Raw genomic sequence first — 16,807 nt, 5'->3', positions numbered from 1 at the left:
CATTTTTCTGATATAAAAGATTACTACAAATATACAATATTTGTTCATGTAAAGGCCATGCAATGTTTTCAGTTACACAGCTAATACTATTTTTATTTACAGACACTTAGTCTTTTCGCATAAAACGTCTTACTTCTATGGACGGATTTGTAGCATTAATTATTCTATAAAACAAACAATAAATGCATAATTTACATTTTAAATATTATAAGAATATATAAAATATTTTCTTTGATTTCAGACTGTCCCATTTTTCTTTCTTTTTAAATACATTAAAGTTATAATTGCATTTTATGAGATAACAAGGACGTTTACATGCAGTGTAAATAATATCTATCAAAATAATGAGTATAAATATAAAAATATATAATAAAATCTTTGAAAGTTCATGCAGAGCTTGTTCAAAGTAAATCTACATAGACTGTGCTTGAGCTCATAGATGAACCATGTGCAGATCTTCGATATTTCAAATAGTTTATCAGATTCATTTTTGTCATGAATGAAAACTACAGTTAGATGGTTGTATGTGTTTTCTGTTCTTCATTTAATATTCTTTCTTGTTTCTTTTTGTGTCTACGACCTTCAATTAGAAAGAGCACTCCTGCTATGATCAAAGTAAAGCTTCCCACTACAGCCAATGCATAAGACCAACTAATATCATTATGTTCCCAGTTGGGCATCCAGTCTCTACTGTCACCTCTTGCACCAAATATTATTACAGCTATAATACCACATATTCCTCCTAATAACAAATTTGCACCAGTTGTCCATAGAAGCAACTGGTATTTATCATGATGACGGGAACAGCATGTGTATAATATTGTTGAGAAACCTCCTATTAATAGTAATGTCAGGCATAATGTGAAAAAAAATTGTGTTGCAACAAAAAAGTCCGTCAGAAGGATATCATGAATTATATAATATTCTTCTTCAAACACCCACCAACAACCATAAAATTTAGTATCATACAAGTGATGAGGATGTTCAAATCCTCTAAAACACACCTGCCATAAACCTGTAACAACAAATGAATTTTTTACAAATGAATGAAGATTTTAAATAGCATTTCATTTACATTTAATTTCTCTGTAATTTATACAACTACAAACGATCGTACGATTCAAATTTTATGTAAATACCGATTGAAAAACACAATGAAATTAATGTAAAACTCTTGCTTTAAAAGTGCGTCATTTAAACAATAACAAAACGTAAATAACGTAATATTATTCTTATAGTGGAAGAAACATTTTAAATCATATTACCGATCTTAACAAATTTTGGATTTTCCAATTTTCCGTCTGTTTCGAGCCAATTGGGTGTGGTAAATGCGATCACTATTAAAACAAATGCAACAGCCGTGCATATTGCAGCAGCTTTCCCGTTGCGAGTTTTACCCATTATATTATCAAATTATTGATACAATCGTATCGTAAAACTTGATACTTCTTATATTGTATGATGTATTATTGACTGACAACAAAATTTTGTTTTTCTGCGGTATAGCTTATGGTTATGTTGAAATGTACACACACGCATACTAAATGTCCTATGAAATAGAATCTCAGTAGATGCCTTCATACGAAGCATTTTTAGCGCGTCAGCAGCGCTGCTTGTTACGGAGGATGCATTTAATTTATTCAGCGGTTCATTTGAATAGTTTTCCAAGCCAAGATTCAATAAAAATTTTATTCAATACGATAAAACATCACTACATGATACTGTATTCAGAAGATGACTCTATAAATAAGTAATATTAACAAAAATAATTTTTCTTTCAGTTTGGTACGAACCTACGGATGTAAAGAAGGCAACGAAAATATTTGAAGCAAAAGCACAGTGGCAAAATGTCCTGCATTTTATATCTCCAAACAGAAACGAATTAAAAATCATAGGAAAATATTTTGGAATACACGTGCCTGAAAATAAATTGATCATGAACTTAGAAGAAGTAAAAACAATCGCGGAACAAGTAGCCGAATTTGTTCCAGTAGTTATAACTACATTAGGATCACAGGGAGTATTGGTAAATATTATTAATTATGGAAAAATTTTAAATGCGATTTAACTAAGTATATAATATTGTTCTCGGTAGGTTGTTCGCAAAGCTTTAGAAAGTAATCCTTTTTACGACACAAAGGGTAACTTAGTTGAAAATACTATGATTACATCTCGTTTGTATTCGCCATTATCTTACATTTCCGAAGACTCAAACGAAACATTTAATGTAAGTGGCTGTGGAGACTGCCTTACTGCCGGAATAATTTATGGGATTCATAAAAATCTATATGAAACTAATTGTCTTTCTTTGGCCTTAAAGGCTGCTGCACTTTCTTTAACATCATTAGATACAGTCCCTGCTTCACTTTCATCAATAAGCAATGATATAAAATGTTAATAAATTTCATTAGTTGTTAAAAACTATTAGAAAAGGTACATATTAATTGTGTATTATAAATTAAAAATATTTCTCTATTTTTTAACTGTTTGAATTATCTTTAAAAATTTATATTGCATTTATTTTTTATTTTTTAATCAGCATAAATGGACGGATTGGAACAGCAATAAATAATTGACATTTAGTTGCCTTATTTCGATACATTATCGCTTTTCTTCCTTTCCCCATTTGGTGACAAACTCGCTAACGTTAAACTTTCTTTTACATCCTTCATAATTCATGTATCTTATTTTTCCAAATATTTCTCTCTCTGGCCAACCATGATCATGGACACCACATATAGACCACATACAACCTAAGAATTGTATCAACACGTGTTGTTTCAATAGCGTTAAAATCATTATAATGTCGGATACAAGAAACATATAAAACTGACCTACATAACCATTAGGATCACAACCATCTATACTGTATTTATTGTTTAAGAAAATAGCCGTTTCTAATGCACTTTCAGGTGTTGCAGTCCATTCTAATATCTTCTTTGCCCAATACATTCTCAAAAATCCACTCATTTTTCCTGTTGTTACCATTTGATTTTGGCATGCATTCCATAAATCATCATGGGTTTCAGAATTCTCCAAATGATTTAAAGTATACACATACTTTCTTTTATCTTCTCTATATACGTTAATATGTTTGGTATTAATCAATATACCTGCACGCAATTGAGAACAAAATACGAATACATTACCGATGCTTAGTTAATGTTTCTATTGCCCAAGCATGAGCTCCTTCAAGAAGATCATAATTTTCATTATAGAAACAAAAATTGTCGCTAAGTTCTCGCCGTATAACAGCCTCCTCGATAAAAGATTGAACCGATTTCGGATATAACTTTTTGTATTTCTGTATTTCTAAAATACAACGTTGTACAGATATCATACCAAAATGAAACCATGGAGACAAATTGCTAGTAGCATCCGACAACGGATCATTACGTTTATCTGCGTACTGTTTTAAACGATTTTGTATAAAACTTTCTAGTTCTTTAATACCATGTTCATACCCTGGCATTGCCCATGTAATTTCATCCACAGATGTATCTACTTTTACATTTTTCAAAGCTGTTTTCCAGTTATTCTTTTCAAACTTATCTGTTGTTACATACAGATGTTTTACAATGGGTGGAAATTCTGTTAAAAATTCTTCCAACTTTGTATGTATTTTATTTCTAATTGTTCTAGCAGCAAATTCTTCTTTTGGTGAGGCACACCAGCAGGGCACAATATTATGTGCATCTACCTTTACCAAAACGTATATTAAGAGAACCAACCATTAATTAATTGTTAATAAATTACTACCTATATAAAACCAAAAAAATAAATGTATTATATAATTTTATTTACTTGACAAATAGGAACATCTTTAGGAAGATTGTTCTGTAAATCATTGATCCATGACATAGGCAATTTCAGTGGGTAAAAGTCTGTAATTACAGCCCCCATATTAAATGTTTTTACAAATTTAAGAATGCCAATGTTTGGCTCTCCATGTAAAAGATGGAAATTTATATTTAACATTTTACATTCTTCCTCAACTTCCTCCAATCCTTTCAGGAGAAATTTATAGTATCTTATTGAAGCATCAAGGAAGCTTGGCATTATACAGAAACATACATGAAGTGGTACATTGTTTTTTAAAGCAGTTTTTTGAGCAAATAGCAAAGCCCAGTTATCTAAAAACATTAAAAATGTATTTTATACTAAAAGTACTATATCTATAAAAGCAATATTACATACATTATATATGCAATATCCTTACATAAATACCTTGTACTCTAACATCACGAAACATCCAATATAAAATACCTTTACATTCCTTTTTAACATCATTCAAATTATTCAATACTCGAACACGTTCTTTTTTAAAATTAAATGTCATGACACATTTGGCTGTCTAAAGAAAAACATTTATCAATCGTGTTAATAAAAAATTTAAATAAATAAAATGCATTTGTAAGGTATAAAAAGAAACTTAACTCACATTCTCTCTATTACTCTTAAACTTTGTCAAGAGATCCAATGTTTTCCTTTTTTTGGATGGACTTGATTCAGTCATATTTTAATGAGTATTATTTGCAGTATACAGTATTAAATTGACAATAATATAAACATTTATTTAAAAAATGTATTTCACAAATTAAAGTACAATAGTTTTCTCTATATTTTATTTACATTTAAATCGAAATTAATAATTAATTACGGAATAAATGTTAGCAATTTATTTTATAAGATTAATACAACATTTTTGAGACTGGAACGACGCATCTTCTGCCTATTGAGTCACACTATGCAATATAGCCGTTGTTATATCTGTGTTAGAATAGGTAAACTATAGTTATGTATACATCATTTGTACATCATATGTACACGAATATGTAGATACAAACCATCCATCACACTTTCGGTTTAGAATTTAAAACTAGCCAATCTGTGCCCGCGTACGATATACATAGGTACGCTTGTTTATAAAATTTTCTGATTGAAAAATTTTCGAATTATACACAAAGTAATTACATTTTTAACGAGGGAAGCTATTAAACACAGTACAAGCAAAGTAAAGACACTTCTTTGATGCATCAATGTATAATATCAGGCAAAAACATAGGTTACACCTTTGGATCATATTACACTGGTAACTTTCGTAAAGTTACATTTTTTTAACGTAGCTCTCATTATGTATTAAAATTAAGAATATAAAAAGGTAGATAAAAATACCATTAAATCGTGAAACAATTTATTTCTATTTTATACAAAATAATACATAGAATACACTGTTCATATGTGTAAGTTAATAACGTTGCATGCCACGTTTTGCAGTAGTTTATAAAATAACAATGTTACAACAAGATAATAAAAACACATATGGCTATTAGATCATAAAATGTTGCTGATAATATAGGACAAATAGGTTACCTATTAATCGCAACATTATCTTCGTTTTTGCATACATATCCACAAGTCAGATAAATTAAAAGGAACCTAGCTTTACCACGCTGCAAGAACCAGAGTTGGCAAAATTTTATTTAATATTAAAATAAACATTGTAAGCTTTGGTTAAATTGTGATCCTGTTTAGCAATTCGAATTGTGCAGTGATAGAAAGTACGTAACGTACGAATAGAAGATAAATGTAAATGTTTCAATACATTGAACCATTAATTTTCAATGCATTGAAAACGGTACGACTGTGAAATTGAAGTATTAGCAATCGAACTATTGATTGATTATTTCATCGTTTCGTTAGCCTGGACGAATTAGTTTCAACATCCACCGTGAGACAATGTGTTAAAAAAATGTTTGAAACGTTGTTATTTCGAAAGTGCTTGGGTTTAATAGGGTCCAATTATGCGAACCTATCAACAAAACCACCAGCTACTCAACAGAAGTAAACAACATCACAACACGCACACACACAATGGAGAAATGCCACAGAATCACAGAAATGCGATGCTTTTCGGACGAGCAATGACAAAGTCGCGGTGGAGGGGGTAGAGCCAGTCAAAAGAAGGCTGTGGAAGGGGGATAGACGAGGGAAGAAGCGGGCAGGCTGGCATACGGACCTGTTCGACTCACGACGACTCGCGATCTCGTGGCTGCGTTTCAGCTGCTATCCTGCGCCGCTGTCCACCAGACACATTCGAGCACCAGAGGCGCGCGGCAGTAGTAGCTGTAGATTCGGTTTGGTGTAGAGGAAAAGAGACGCATATATATACTAATTACATATATATATATATATACACATACATATATACATATATAGGAAGAAAAGGATAGAAAAGAAAGAGGTCGAAAGAGAGTAAGAGCGGAGCGGGCGCCGTTACGATAAAAGAAGTTTTTCGGAGAGCGTATTCGGGAGAGCGTTCAATGGTCGAAGCAGTTATGCGCCACGCCGTCATAGGACTGTTAGCTAGCTAGTTCTGACTACGGGAGGTCTCGGGCCGCAGTTACGACCTCGAGAGAACGAGCGGGTTCGCCTCGCGAAGATGACCATAATAGTCTTTTTGATCGACACGTCGGCCTCCATGAATCAGAGGGCATATTTGGGCGGGCGACCCACGCTTTTAGACGTAGCCAAGAGCGCCGTGGAGACTTTCGTGAAGGTACGCCAGTCACACAGCTTTCCCGGCTCTCCCGGGAGGTTCGATTTGGCCGTGCTTGTGTCGTGTCGTCGTCGGCTCGTACCATCATCGTCAGAAAGAGAGAGAAAGCAACGTGGATAACGGCTCACCTGCTTTACCTCCCTCGTCACCAACATTTTAACGTTAAATCCTTGTTTTTTCAGGTAAGACAGAGATCACCAGAGAGCCGTGGGGATCGTTATATGCTCCTGACCCTCGAAGATCCGCCCCAGAATATCAAGGTATGTTTTCCTCCGTATTTCACCGTCTTTACCCGTTCGCATCTTCCGCACTTTTTGTCCTTTTCTTTCTCCCGTTTCCCGTGATCTTTTCATCTCTCTCACACATGCATATAGAGGCACACATACGCTCTCTGTACTAGCCTACTGTGCAAGCCTAGGTAAGATAGCCTTTCAAATAGTAAATGGTAAATAGGTTATTTTGTTTCCAAGTCTGATCCATTACGATTGAAATAAAATACTGTTTTATTTACATTGTTATGAAAATGGTTTATAGTTTTGTTCTTAGTAAACACACTTCAGATCCGAGTGTTATTTGATGTAGAAGTATTTGAAACACTATTATAAATAGTGGAAACTATTAAAGTATTATTACTTTTTTCTGTATGTTCATATTCTTGCATCTTATGATGGTGAAAATAAGATTATTGTAGACTTTGAATCAGAGTTGGGTAAAGTTTGTAATAGTAATATTTTGTAGACCATCGCCTGGAAAATGTATTTCGTGTTTTACACTGGGGGTATCAAGGGTCTATGTCAAAGCCCCAGTTTATTGTGCTTTACAGCTACAGGCCCCAAAAGTGTGTGACAAAATGCTGTATTGCGTTTAAGTTGTATACCCTTGAGGATTGAGCAAATATAAGCAAGAATTATTCGATCAAATGTAAGCATGAATTTTTGCTGTGTTTAATTACAGATGTATTACTTTGTCCTTATACTTTCCCTACCTTTTTTTCATGGTCAAAAAAGATTTCAAATGTCAAATATATTTGGAAGTTTAAAAAAAAAACTTTTTATTTTATTTACAGTCGTTTCAGCATTTGCTACTTAAAAGTAATACTTCAAATAATTCTATTTTAAATTTCACCCAACTCTGATTAGTTGCCATGTTAATAATATTCCATATAATAAACTTTTTTTCTTTTCTCTCCTTTATATGCCTTTCAGTTTTCCCTTTCAAACGCATTTGTGATTCCTTGTTTCGTACAACGAGTCGATGTATTCGTAACGATTGCGGTATTATTTGTCCCCTTCGATTGCTGAATAATTGATGCTCAGCAAGAAAGCAGTAAAGTGCAGCGTGCACTTGTCGTATCTTCCGTTATGGAAGAACAGCATTGTGGGTAATGATACGCGGGTGGGGGTCTACCTACGAGAGTCTCTCTCTCTCTCTCTCTCTCTCTCCCCCTCTCGGATATACGCGCGCCAAATTTACGAAACCAATAACACACAATTTCGTCGATAAAACACATTGCTTCAAGATTTTACCGATTTCTATTAAATATTTTTTTCAATAACTTTCACCTATTATTTTTTTTTTCTTTGCATAATGCTTCTCAGGATTAATTTTATGTATTCAACTTAAGCGAACACTTTTACGTATTCACGTTACTTTTTTATTTCAGAGTTGAATATATGGTGATCAGGCTCATGGCTCAAGAATGGGCCAAAGTTGTTATGAGGGTTGAAGTACTGTCGCGGATGTAATGATGACAGAGAAGTAAAAAGAGTTTTCATGCAACAATGAATCCTGAAACAATAAAGAATTACCATGAAAAGTTGATGAAAGTTGGTATTTGTGGTGGATACGAAATCAAGAGAATCGTCGATGCAACTGATAATTACTGTTGTAAATTTTTTATGGCTATTCTTTATTGTCTTAATGCCTCTTGCATGGAGGTTCTTTTCGCTCACCCATTATTGCAGAACTTTAGTGATACAATTACACAATTCGCAATAAGCTGCAACTTTGTATCTTTCTTGAACCATTAGCTTCATTGTCAGTTTTAATTTATAGATAAAAAATATAAAAATTATAGAATTACACAGTAGCTGTATGTTTAATATTTTCACAACAAAATATTATTTGAGTTTTTTCTGTTACTGTTAATGAATAATTAAACTGATAAGAATATCTAAGAATGAAAATTGCAAGATATTAAAGTAGTTTGTTATGTTTCCTGATTGTCCTAAAACACTGAATACAGCCACTCTTGTAATTTTCCTATGTTCCAACAAATCTTTATTGCAATACCTAAAGTCCTTGCAAAAGATTTTTTTGAAGTACCAATTTCTCCTTTTCTGTCTTGTCCTGTAACTGAAATTTATATTTTTTTTCTTTCAGGCTGGCTGGAAGGAAAATTTAGCAACTTTTATGAATGAGCTTAAAAATTTACAATGTGTCGGATTGACAACATTAGGTGCTGCTTTGAAACATGCTTTAGACGTTCTGAATATAAATCGTATGCAGACAGGAATAGATACATATGGTCAAGGAAGATGTCCCTTTTATCTGGAACCTTCAGTAATTGTTGTCATTACAGATGGAGGAAAGTACACTACTAATAGTGGTGTAAATCAAGACGTAAGTTTATTTAATGTTTAAAAAGTACGAGTAATATATATTGTGACAAGCCTATTGGAAAACATGCAATAACCACTGAAATTTGTATTAAAAGTTCACATTGCCAATGCATTCTCCTATACCTGGATCCGAATTGACGAAAGAGCCGTTTAGATGGGACCAAAGATTATTTTCTTTGGTATTGAGACTATCCGGAACACCGGCCGTCGAAAGAGATACTGGCTTAGTGGCAAGCGATTTATCTCCTATAGATGCTATGTGTGAAGTTACCGGAGGTATAAACAACGCTTTTGTAATGTTATTTAACATAACTCTATTCGTGGAAAATTTCAATTTAACAAAATTCGTTGTTTATCGTAGGTCGTTCGTATTGTATAACATCTTTTAGAATGATGATGCAGTGTATAGACTCTTTGGTACAAAAAGTTCAGTCAGGCGTGGTGATAAATTTCGAGAAGATTGGACCAGATCCTCCGCCTTTAACCAACGAAGCACAACACGCGGATGACGATGAAAACGAAGATGAGAGTAATACAACGAATGGAACACGATCGTTGTATCCTCCGAATCCAACAGTACCGGGCAATACGGCATGGCATTCTTGCAGAAGACTGATTTATGTTCCAAGATCTGCTCAAAAAGGGTTTGCTGTTGGTTTCTGGCCGATTCCCGAAAGCTTTTGGCCTGATCTCAGTGCTAGTTCTTTGCCGCCTAGGTCAGCGCATCCAAACGTTAAGTTCACTTGCACGAGTCAAGAGCCTATGGTGATAGAAAATCTACCATTCGATAAATATGAACTGGAACCGAGCCCTTTAACGCAATACATATTAGCCAGAAAGCAACCAACAATTTGTTGGCAAGTTTTTGTAGCTAATTCCTATAAGTCCAGCGATGTGGGTCACCCGTTTGGATATTTAAAAGCAAGTACTAATTTAACGTGCGTGAACTTGTTTGTAATGCCCTATAATTATCCGGTGCTCTTACCTTTGCTGGAAGAACTCTTTAAAGTTCACAGATTAAAGCCAACAAATGAATGGAGAACACAGTTTCAAAATTACATGAGAACCATGCCCACTTATTATGCAGCGGTAAGTTTTTTTCATTTATTGTGCCGAATTGAGATTTTTTAGATTCCTCAACTATGATTCCGTACTTCTGATAGTGATTAAAAGCTCGATCGTTTCTGAGATTTAAACATTTTTGTATGTTAATGTCTTGATCTGGCTTTAATTATAAATAGTATGTTACATAATAAATTATACTCTTGCATATCTTTTGTTTACAGTCCCTTAGGAGAGCTTTAACTAGAATGGGTGCTCCAGCACCATTAGCACAAACATTAATTCCTGATAACATGGATAACTCTTTATCCTATAGTGTCTTAAATTATTTAAAACGACTGAAAAATCAAGCTAAAATTGAATTTGATAGACTTTGCAACGAGGTTCTTTCTAAACAACTCGCTGCTGCCAATATGACAAAAAATTTAGTAAATGGTAGTACAACAACGGTGACAGATGGAGTGAGAGTTATTCCTAGAACTCCTTTGAAGAAAGATTTGGTAAACACTTATTGTTTAGAAAATTTTGTTTATTATTATTATAGTTTATAATATAAATATTAATTCTATTTTTCTTTGTTTGATAGGTATCGCATCCATTATTACAAGACAAGTTTACAGGTCTAAGGGATCAATTGAACGAGTTTGGTGGATTTGTAGTTGGATTGGTCAGAAGTCAACAACGTGGCGCGCATAGTTATAGGAATGCGTTTGACGTTCCACGGAAGTCTCTCTTAGATCAAGTTGTGAGAATGCGTGCCAACTTCCTTCAACCTGGATTATTACATACAAAACTACTTGACGACGACTACGTTCATTCGATGCCTTTAGCGCAAATGGGAAATTATCAAGAATATTTGAAACGCATGACTCCGCCTTTAAGAGAAATCGAAAGTGTTCCAGTTAGACAACATATGTTCGGTAATTATCTAAAATGTTCTACCAGTATCGTCTAAAGTGTTCGTGTTCGAACAGTAGTTTATTCCTTGTTGAATTTAGGTAATCCATTCAAGATAGATAAAAGGATGATGGTCGATGAAGCGGATATCGATATGGTTGGTGCAACGTCTTCGACCTCGAAGGGCGGTCTTAAACGTACATTACCAGCTTCAGATGGGGGATTGCTTGCTTCAAAACCGCCACCAAATAAACGAAAACCGGGTCCAATTCCTAAAGATGTAGTTGTACGAAGACCGTCATACACACCTACGAATACTCCGCCAAGTTCGCCAATACCGTGGGTCGATGACACGAAAAATCAAGTAACCCCGGCTGCTGATTCAAATCAAGTTTCACCAAATACGGTGAATTCTACAACACCTAGTATATCAAATACATCGAATATAAATTCATCCGAGAAATTAGTAAATGGTCTTGCAGAAATGCCGACAATACCGGTCTTTGAACCAATTCCAGTGGAACATATTAATAATCACATGGACGCGCCACCGACTTTGACGCCGGTAGTTAATAATGTTGACGCTCCTAAAATTGAAATAAAAACTGAGAAAATGGAGAACGTTAAAAACGAGTGTAACAAACTACCTCTTAACGATTATGTTGAAAATAGTGTGAAAGTTGAAAATTCAATTGACGAAAGGTTGTCCAATCATGTCGAGGATAAACGCGAGCCCAAAGTAGAAAAAGACAAAGTTTTGACGAAGAAGGAATTAGAAGATATTAGAAGACATAATTTGTCCGTTCGAGAACTTGTATATAAAGAAGTACGGAGAAGAGGTACAAGTAAGTTGATACATATATGTTTGTTATTTTTGAGCATGTTAAAGAGTAATAAAGATAACGTGAAAGGGTATAATTTTTGTACAGCATATGAACAAAAAATCTGTACGAAATAGACTATTAACGATTCGTGATCTTGTTTCAGATTATGCGACACTATTTTCACACTTACACCAAATTCAAGGAACTTTAGATATACGGCTTGCATTTTTGCGAGATATCGTTAAAGAATCGTTACGATTTAAAAGACGTAATTTGGCATCATTGCTAGAAGAATATTTGAAAACTGTACAAGAGGATAGTTGGACTGTAAACCACAAGGTGAATCACAATGGTGCCACAAAAATAAGTTAAGAATTCGTTGCATAATCAGGGCATTATTTAAATAACAAGAATAAGAATTCAGTGAATAATGCGAGATGTCTAAATGGGATACAAGGTATCCCATCAAGCAAGTCGTACATCTGTAAAGCGATAAGCGTGTTAGCGTTTAAGGATGTATGTTGCTAAGGCGCGCGGAGTGATAATAATTGATAAATCTAATGAAAGAAAATAGCATTCTGGATGTCAACCAAGGAGATATGGTTTAACATTCTCCTATTTTTCTCTTGCTTTTCACTTCGTGACTGTACAGTTGGTAGAAATATGTTTCTCTTGTTCTCTGCGAATGATCAATAATGTGTGTTAAGACAATAAAGTCTTGTCAACAGTAATTTAATAACTTTGTAAACGTGTGAGTTTTTATGCTTTTGCAACATATAAAATTCTCTTGTATTTGTTCATTAAATATTCAAACTTTCATATTTTGAGGTTTCTCATTTAATTATCCAACGTTTTTAACAACTCAATGCGAATTTAATACTACAAAATTATTGATATGTACTGTGATGTGCAACAATTTTTAAGTATTTGTGATTAATACTAGTAAAAATAATAGGCATGCTGTTTGTAGAATACTACCCGTCTGTTTTTCTTTAAAGAAGTAACTCATAAATATTTTATGTCTTGGATGCAGGCATTCAAGAAACCTTTTGTTTGAAAAATATTTATTATCTAATAATTAGCAATTATAGTCTAACTTTAAAGTTTGTCTATTTTTTAAACAAATTTAAAAAATATATCGCCCTGGAAAAGTACAATATTAATCAAATAGCACAATTCTACCAGCTGCACAATCGAGAATTTGATGCATTATATAAGAACAACAATTATGTATTTTCTTTAACCGCGTCATTTTCTTTCTTTTCATTTGTGAAAATTTTAACGTACACTATTGTGATCTAGGATATAAATCAAGAAACAAATTTATCAGCACACAATACGCTCTGTACATTTTTCTGTATATGTTGTTAATAGTATGAAGCCAAATTGAAGTCTCGTTTCTATAAAAAGTGAAAAATACTTATGCTCGGATCTTTCAAAATTAAAATACATATCTTCTGTTTAAAAGATAGATTGTAAAAATTTACATTTTGTAGATAGAAAGAATATTTTTATCATGTAATTCAGTAAATTAAAATACCCTGGAAATAGAATTGTTTTTGTCATAATAAATCTTCTTTTATGAAATTTAGTGCATAATGATATTGGCTTTCAAAAAGTATAAAAACTGTCATAAAAACTAATTTTTATATTCGACATTACCTTATAGAATTGAACTTATTGAAGAATTCAATGAAGGGTTGACAGTGCCTAATGCTATTGAAAATTAGCGTGAAAAAAATTGTATTTATTTTTAACCCACTACAAACGCCATTTTAATTCAATATAACTTTTAGACGTCCTTATAAAAAAAACGATAGTATGTTCAAAAACATGGTAACGTTATATTATAATTCTTAACAAAACGAACAAAGTATATAGGTTTCCTTTAGTACATTAAACTGCATAGTTTTACAGATACAGACGCATTTACGACCATTTGATCAAAGTCAAAAAAAGAATTTGTATTAAATTTTATATACAATTTTATGTTCGTAATTATTGTGAAGTGGGTTGAAAAGCATACAATTATTCGCAATGATTTATACAAATGATTAATAATGTCAAAATCACTTGTTACTATCTATAAGGAGTGATAATGATTTGACCAAATATTAAGTAGATTGTCCTAGATTGAATGATCAGGAAGATTATCTTACCCATTGATCTTAAAATAGATTATGCATGTATTATGCATAGTAGAAACACATCTCCCAAGCAATCTCATCTATACTTCACTTTAGTATCTTTTATATAAAAATAGAGAAAGCTTTTAGTGCCTGGGATTTATTGGAGCGATTTACTCTCAATAGTCAATGATTGTTTCACACAAATACGCGGATGAGCCTTCTTCATTCTAAAAATCGTTTCGTTACTCGTAACTGCTGCAAGAACAGTTTTCACGTTTATGTGTAAAAACAATGAATTCTTGAAAGTAAAACTGTCTAATGAATCCCAGACATAAGAGGCCAATAAATTACAACATATCATCTCTACCATTAAATTACAATTTACCTCTCATTTAAATATAAAGGGGCCTATTCAAAAGACCTTCTAGTATCAGTTTTAGAAGGAACTGAATTTTACGCATTTTCTGGATTTTCTATAAATGCATTTTTATATCAAGATAGCGATTATTGCCCCTTCATATTTAAACAAATCTTACGTAAGATAATCTACCCGAGGTTCCTTTTCAAGGACACTAAATATCTATACTCTCCTCTTTGTAAATCTAGTAGTGAAATTGTATATCAAATAGTATTTATTAATTAAAATCGTTAAACGTTTAATAAATTATTTTATAATAATGGAGCTTAGCTGAGTCTCAAAGACAATGATGCTAGACGCTTACTGGCTCCAAAGAGAAATTAATAAGAAAGTTGAATGAACATAACACAAAGTGCGATTCTATAATGAATTAATAGATAATAAAAAAAAAAAAAATTAACGGAGTAAGTAATACAATTATGAAATTTTTGTTATAGAAATTATAATTTTTTATTATACGAACGTTTTAACCAAGAAAATTAAGTGAAGATATTTGCAAAAAAGTATCAAGAGTATAGAAAACAGCTATATCATATTTTCGTTAAAACAATATATGTAAATTTGTAAAAAATGTTTATAATTTTTTTGTTATAAAAATATTTGGTCTTATGATACAGAATTATGTAAAAATTATTTATGAAATGGAAAATTATAAATTTAATACTTTTGCACATTAAGAGAAAGCTTAAACTATAATTGACAAGTTTATAATCTGTTACATAATCAAAACTTTGTTAGCTTAGGAATAACATGATCCTTTCTTAGCAAGTATCTTCAACTTCATTTTAACTTCATTTCAAAGTGTAATTTATTATATCCATGTCGCATATACCTTTATTGTATCATTTAAAATACATTTAATTAGTTATCCTTTCATTGTATCTATACTAGTACTATGTACGTTATTGTACATATTCCATTGTAAATAGATATGTATTAATGGTTACTATTAACAAAATTCATATTGAAATGATTGTTCCATTTTTACGTTTATATTTTTAAAAAAATAGCAAATAAGCTTTAAAAAAAAAAAAATAAATCAAAAGACAATTGAAACATCATTTCATAGTTTGTTATTTACCTATAATATTTCAGTTCAAGCATAAATATATGTAGCACAAAAAGCTTAAGATACTCAGAAATGATAAATAATGGTAAAAAGACTAGATATGTGAATACAAAAATCAACATCTTTATTTATAACTATTTTGTTCATTTAGTGCTGAATGGATTTATATCAACTAGTTATATTCTTCTCAGGGGCTACTATAACCCTACACCATTATATATTTACTAGAATTTTAGTTCAGTATATGCTTGAGTAATGAGAAACATATTTAAACTTGTACAGATTTGGGTTATGTTTATCATATATTATATTATATTGTCACAACTCTATGTTTCAATTAACACATTGAGTGTCGGAACATTTTGATGAAATGTAACCTGGAAAATTGTTGGCAATTTCAACGTTTTCAATTTAATTCGGACTATTGTTCAATGTGTATATATCATTAATAAGTATATATATTTAAATTTTGTAAACTTCTCTTATGTGTCTACTGAAATATCATCGATACAGTCTCGTGAAATTCTTTTTTAAAAAAAGGCATGAACCGTCGGCAAATCGCACACCAGCCAACGTGTTAAGAGGAGACGAATTAAAATTTTGTAATTATTTTTTAATATCAATATCTACTTTTGATAGTCTATTAAGAAGAGTGAAAATAGACTTAATAAAACAAAATAGATATATGCTATTGGGATACCGGTATGACTTTATTACCAAATTTAATTGCGTTTCATGTTATACATAATAGGGCGCTGTCGTTCCAATCATTGACAAAGTCAATTGTCAAATGTGATCAAGTCGGTAATTTTATTGTGTACACGTGCATATGAAACGTAAGTACGTATGTCCTATTACGCAAGACAGTAAAACAATTGATTCGGTAAATGACCGATTCCCTTTAGCGTGAATATAAAAGCTTGTACACAACACAGTGAATCGGATAATATTGTATATATTTGAAAGCTGAACATACGATGAGTAAAAGAAAGGTGTGAACGCTATCTTCAGTAATTAAAGAAGACCGTATAGTGTAAACGGTTTGTTACGTTATAATTCGCCAAAGTCAAATTACATATGAAGTGGACTTTATTATTAAGCTTTTACTTTATGTGTATATTTTTTGTAGAAATCATGCAATTGTTTATTGTTGAGTAAATGTCTGAACACGCGTACATATACTTACCTATAACAGCGTTCAAATTTTCATCTATAAGTCCAATAATGA

General features: G+C 32.2%; 4 protein-coding genes across 8 annotated transcripts in view; 2 read left to right on the top strand and 2 right to left on the bottom strand.

Annotated features, from left to right (window-relative positions):
• The window catches only part of LOC143351691 (uncharacterized), a 37,097-nt gene extending 34,544 nt beyond the window's left edge, over positions 1 to 2,553 (top strand). For both annotated transcript variants that reach the window (XM_076783506.1, XM_076783508.1), the window contains exons 8-9: positions 1,782 to 2,026; positions 2,096 to 2,553. In XM_076783506.1, the coding sequence (XP_076639621.1) occupies positions 1,782 to 2,026; positions 2,096 to 2,398 (548 nt within the window). In that variant the 3' untranslated portion in view covers positions 2,399 to 2,553. The remainder of the gene's footprint in view (positions 1 to 1,781; positions 2,027 to 2,095) is intronic.
• Kune (claudin) lies at positions 45 to 1,544 on the bottom strand. The gene is made up of 2 exons (XM_076783517.1): positions 1,266 to 1,544; positions 45 to 1,015 (listed from the first exon to the last, which is right to left on the bottom strand). The coding sequence occupies exons 1-2, from the start codon at positions 1,399 to 1,401 to the stop codon at positions 513 to 515; spliced, it is 639 nt and encodes a 212-aa protein (XP_076639632.1). The 5' UTR covers positions 1,402 to 1,544; the 3' UTR covers positions 45 to 512.
• LOC143351692 (deoxyribodipyrimidine photo-lyase) lies at positions 2,468 to 5,696 on the bottom strand. Of its 4 annotated transcripts, none has more exons than XM_076783512.1 (7): positions 4,442 to 5,696; positions 4,228 to 4,354; positions 3,805 to 4,133; positions 3,454 to 3,700; positions 3,150 to 3,312; positions 2,835 to 3,076; positions 2,468 to 2,753 (listed from the first exon to the last, which is right to left on the bottom strand). In XM_076783512.1, exons 1-7 carry the CDS (start codon positions 4,514 to 4,516, stop codon positions 2,602 to 2,604), a joined length of 1,335 nt encoding a protein of 444 aa, XP_076639627.1. In that variant the 5' UTR covers positions 4,517 to 5,696; the 3' UTR covers positions 2,468 to 2,601. The 4 variants fall into 4 exon arrangements, with proteins under 4 accessions (XP_076639627.1, XP_076639624.1, XP_076639625.1 ...); XM_076783509.1 differs by having other exon boundaries at positions 3,150 to 3,700; positions 4,442 to 4,770; positions 4,844 to 5,696; XM_076783510.1 differs by having other exon boundaries at positions 3,150 to 3,700; positions 4,442 to 4,770; positions 4,848 to 5,696.
• A 233-nt stretch (positions 5,697 to 5,929) lies between these two features.
• Ints6 (integrator complex subunit 6) lies at positions 5,930 to 15,356 on the top strand. The gene is made up of 9 exons (XM_076783505.1): positions 5,930 to 6,559; positions 6,742 to 6,819; positions 8,942 to 9,181; positions 9,276 to 9,456; positions 9,542 to 10,269; positions 10,467 to 10,742; positions 10,829 to 11,162; positions 11,241 to 11,984; positions 12,127 to 15,356. The coding sequence occupies exons 1-9, from the start codon at positions 6,443 to 6,445 to the stop codon at positions 12,333 to 12,335; spliced, it is 2,907 nt and encodes a 968-aa protein (XP_076639620.1). The 5' UTR covers positions 5,930 to 6,442; the 3' UTR covers positions 12,336 to 15,356.
• Positions 15,357 to 16,807: the final 1,451 nt, after the last annotated feature.

Source organism: Colletes latitarsis, chromosome 2 (assembly GCF_051014445.1).
Source record: "Colletes latitarsis isolate SP2378_abdomen chromosome 2, iyColLati1, whole genome shotgun sequence".
NCBI classification, from domain to species: domain Eukaryota; kingdom Metazoa; phylum Arthropoda; class Insecta; order Hymenoptera; family Colletidae; genus Colletes; species Colletes latitarsis.
Note: the sequence above shows the minus strand (reverse complement) of the source record. Positions and strands in the feature narration are given on the sequence as shown.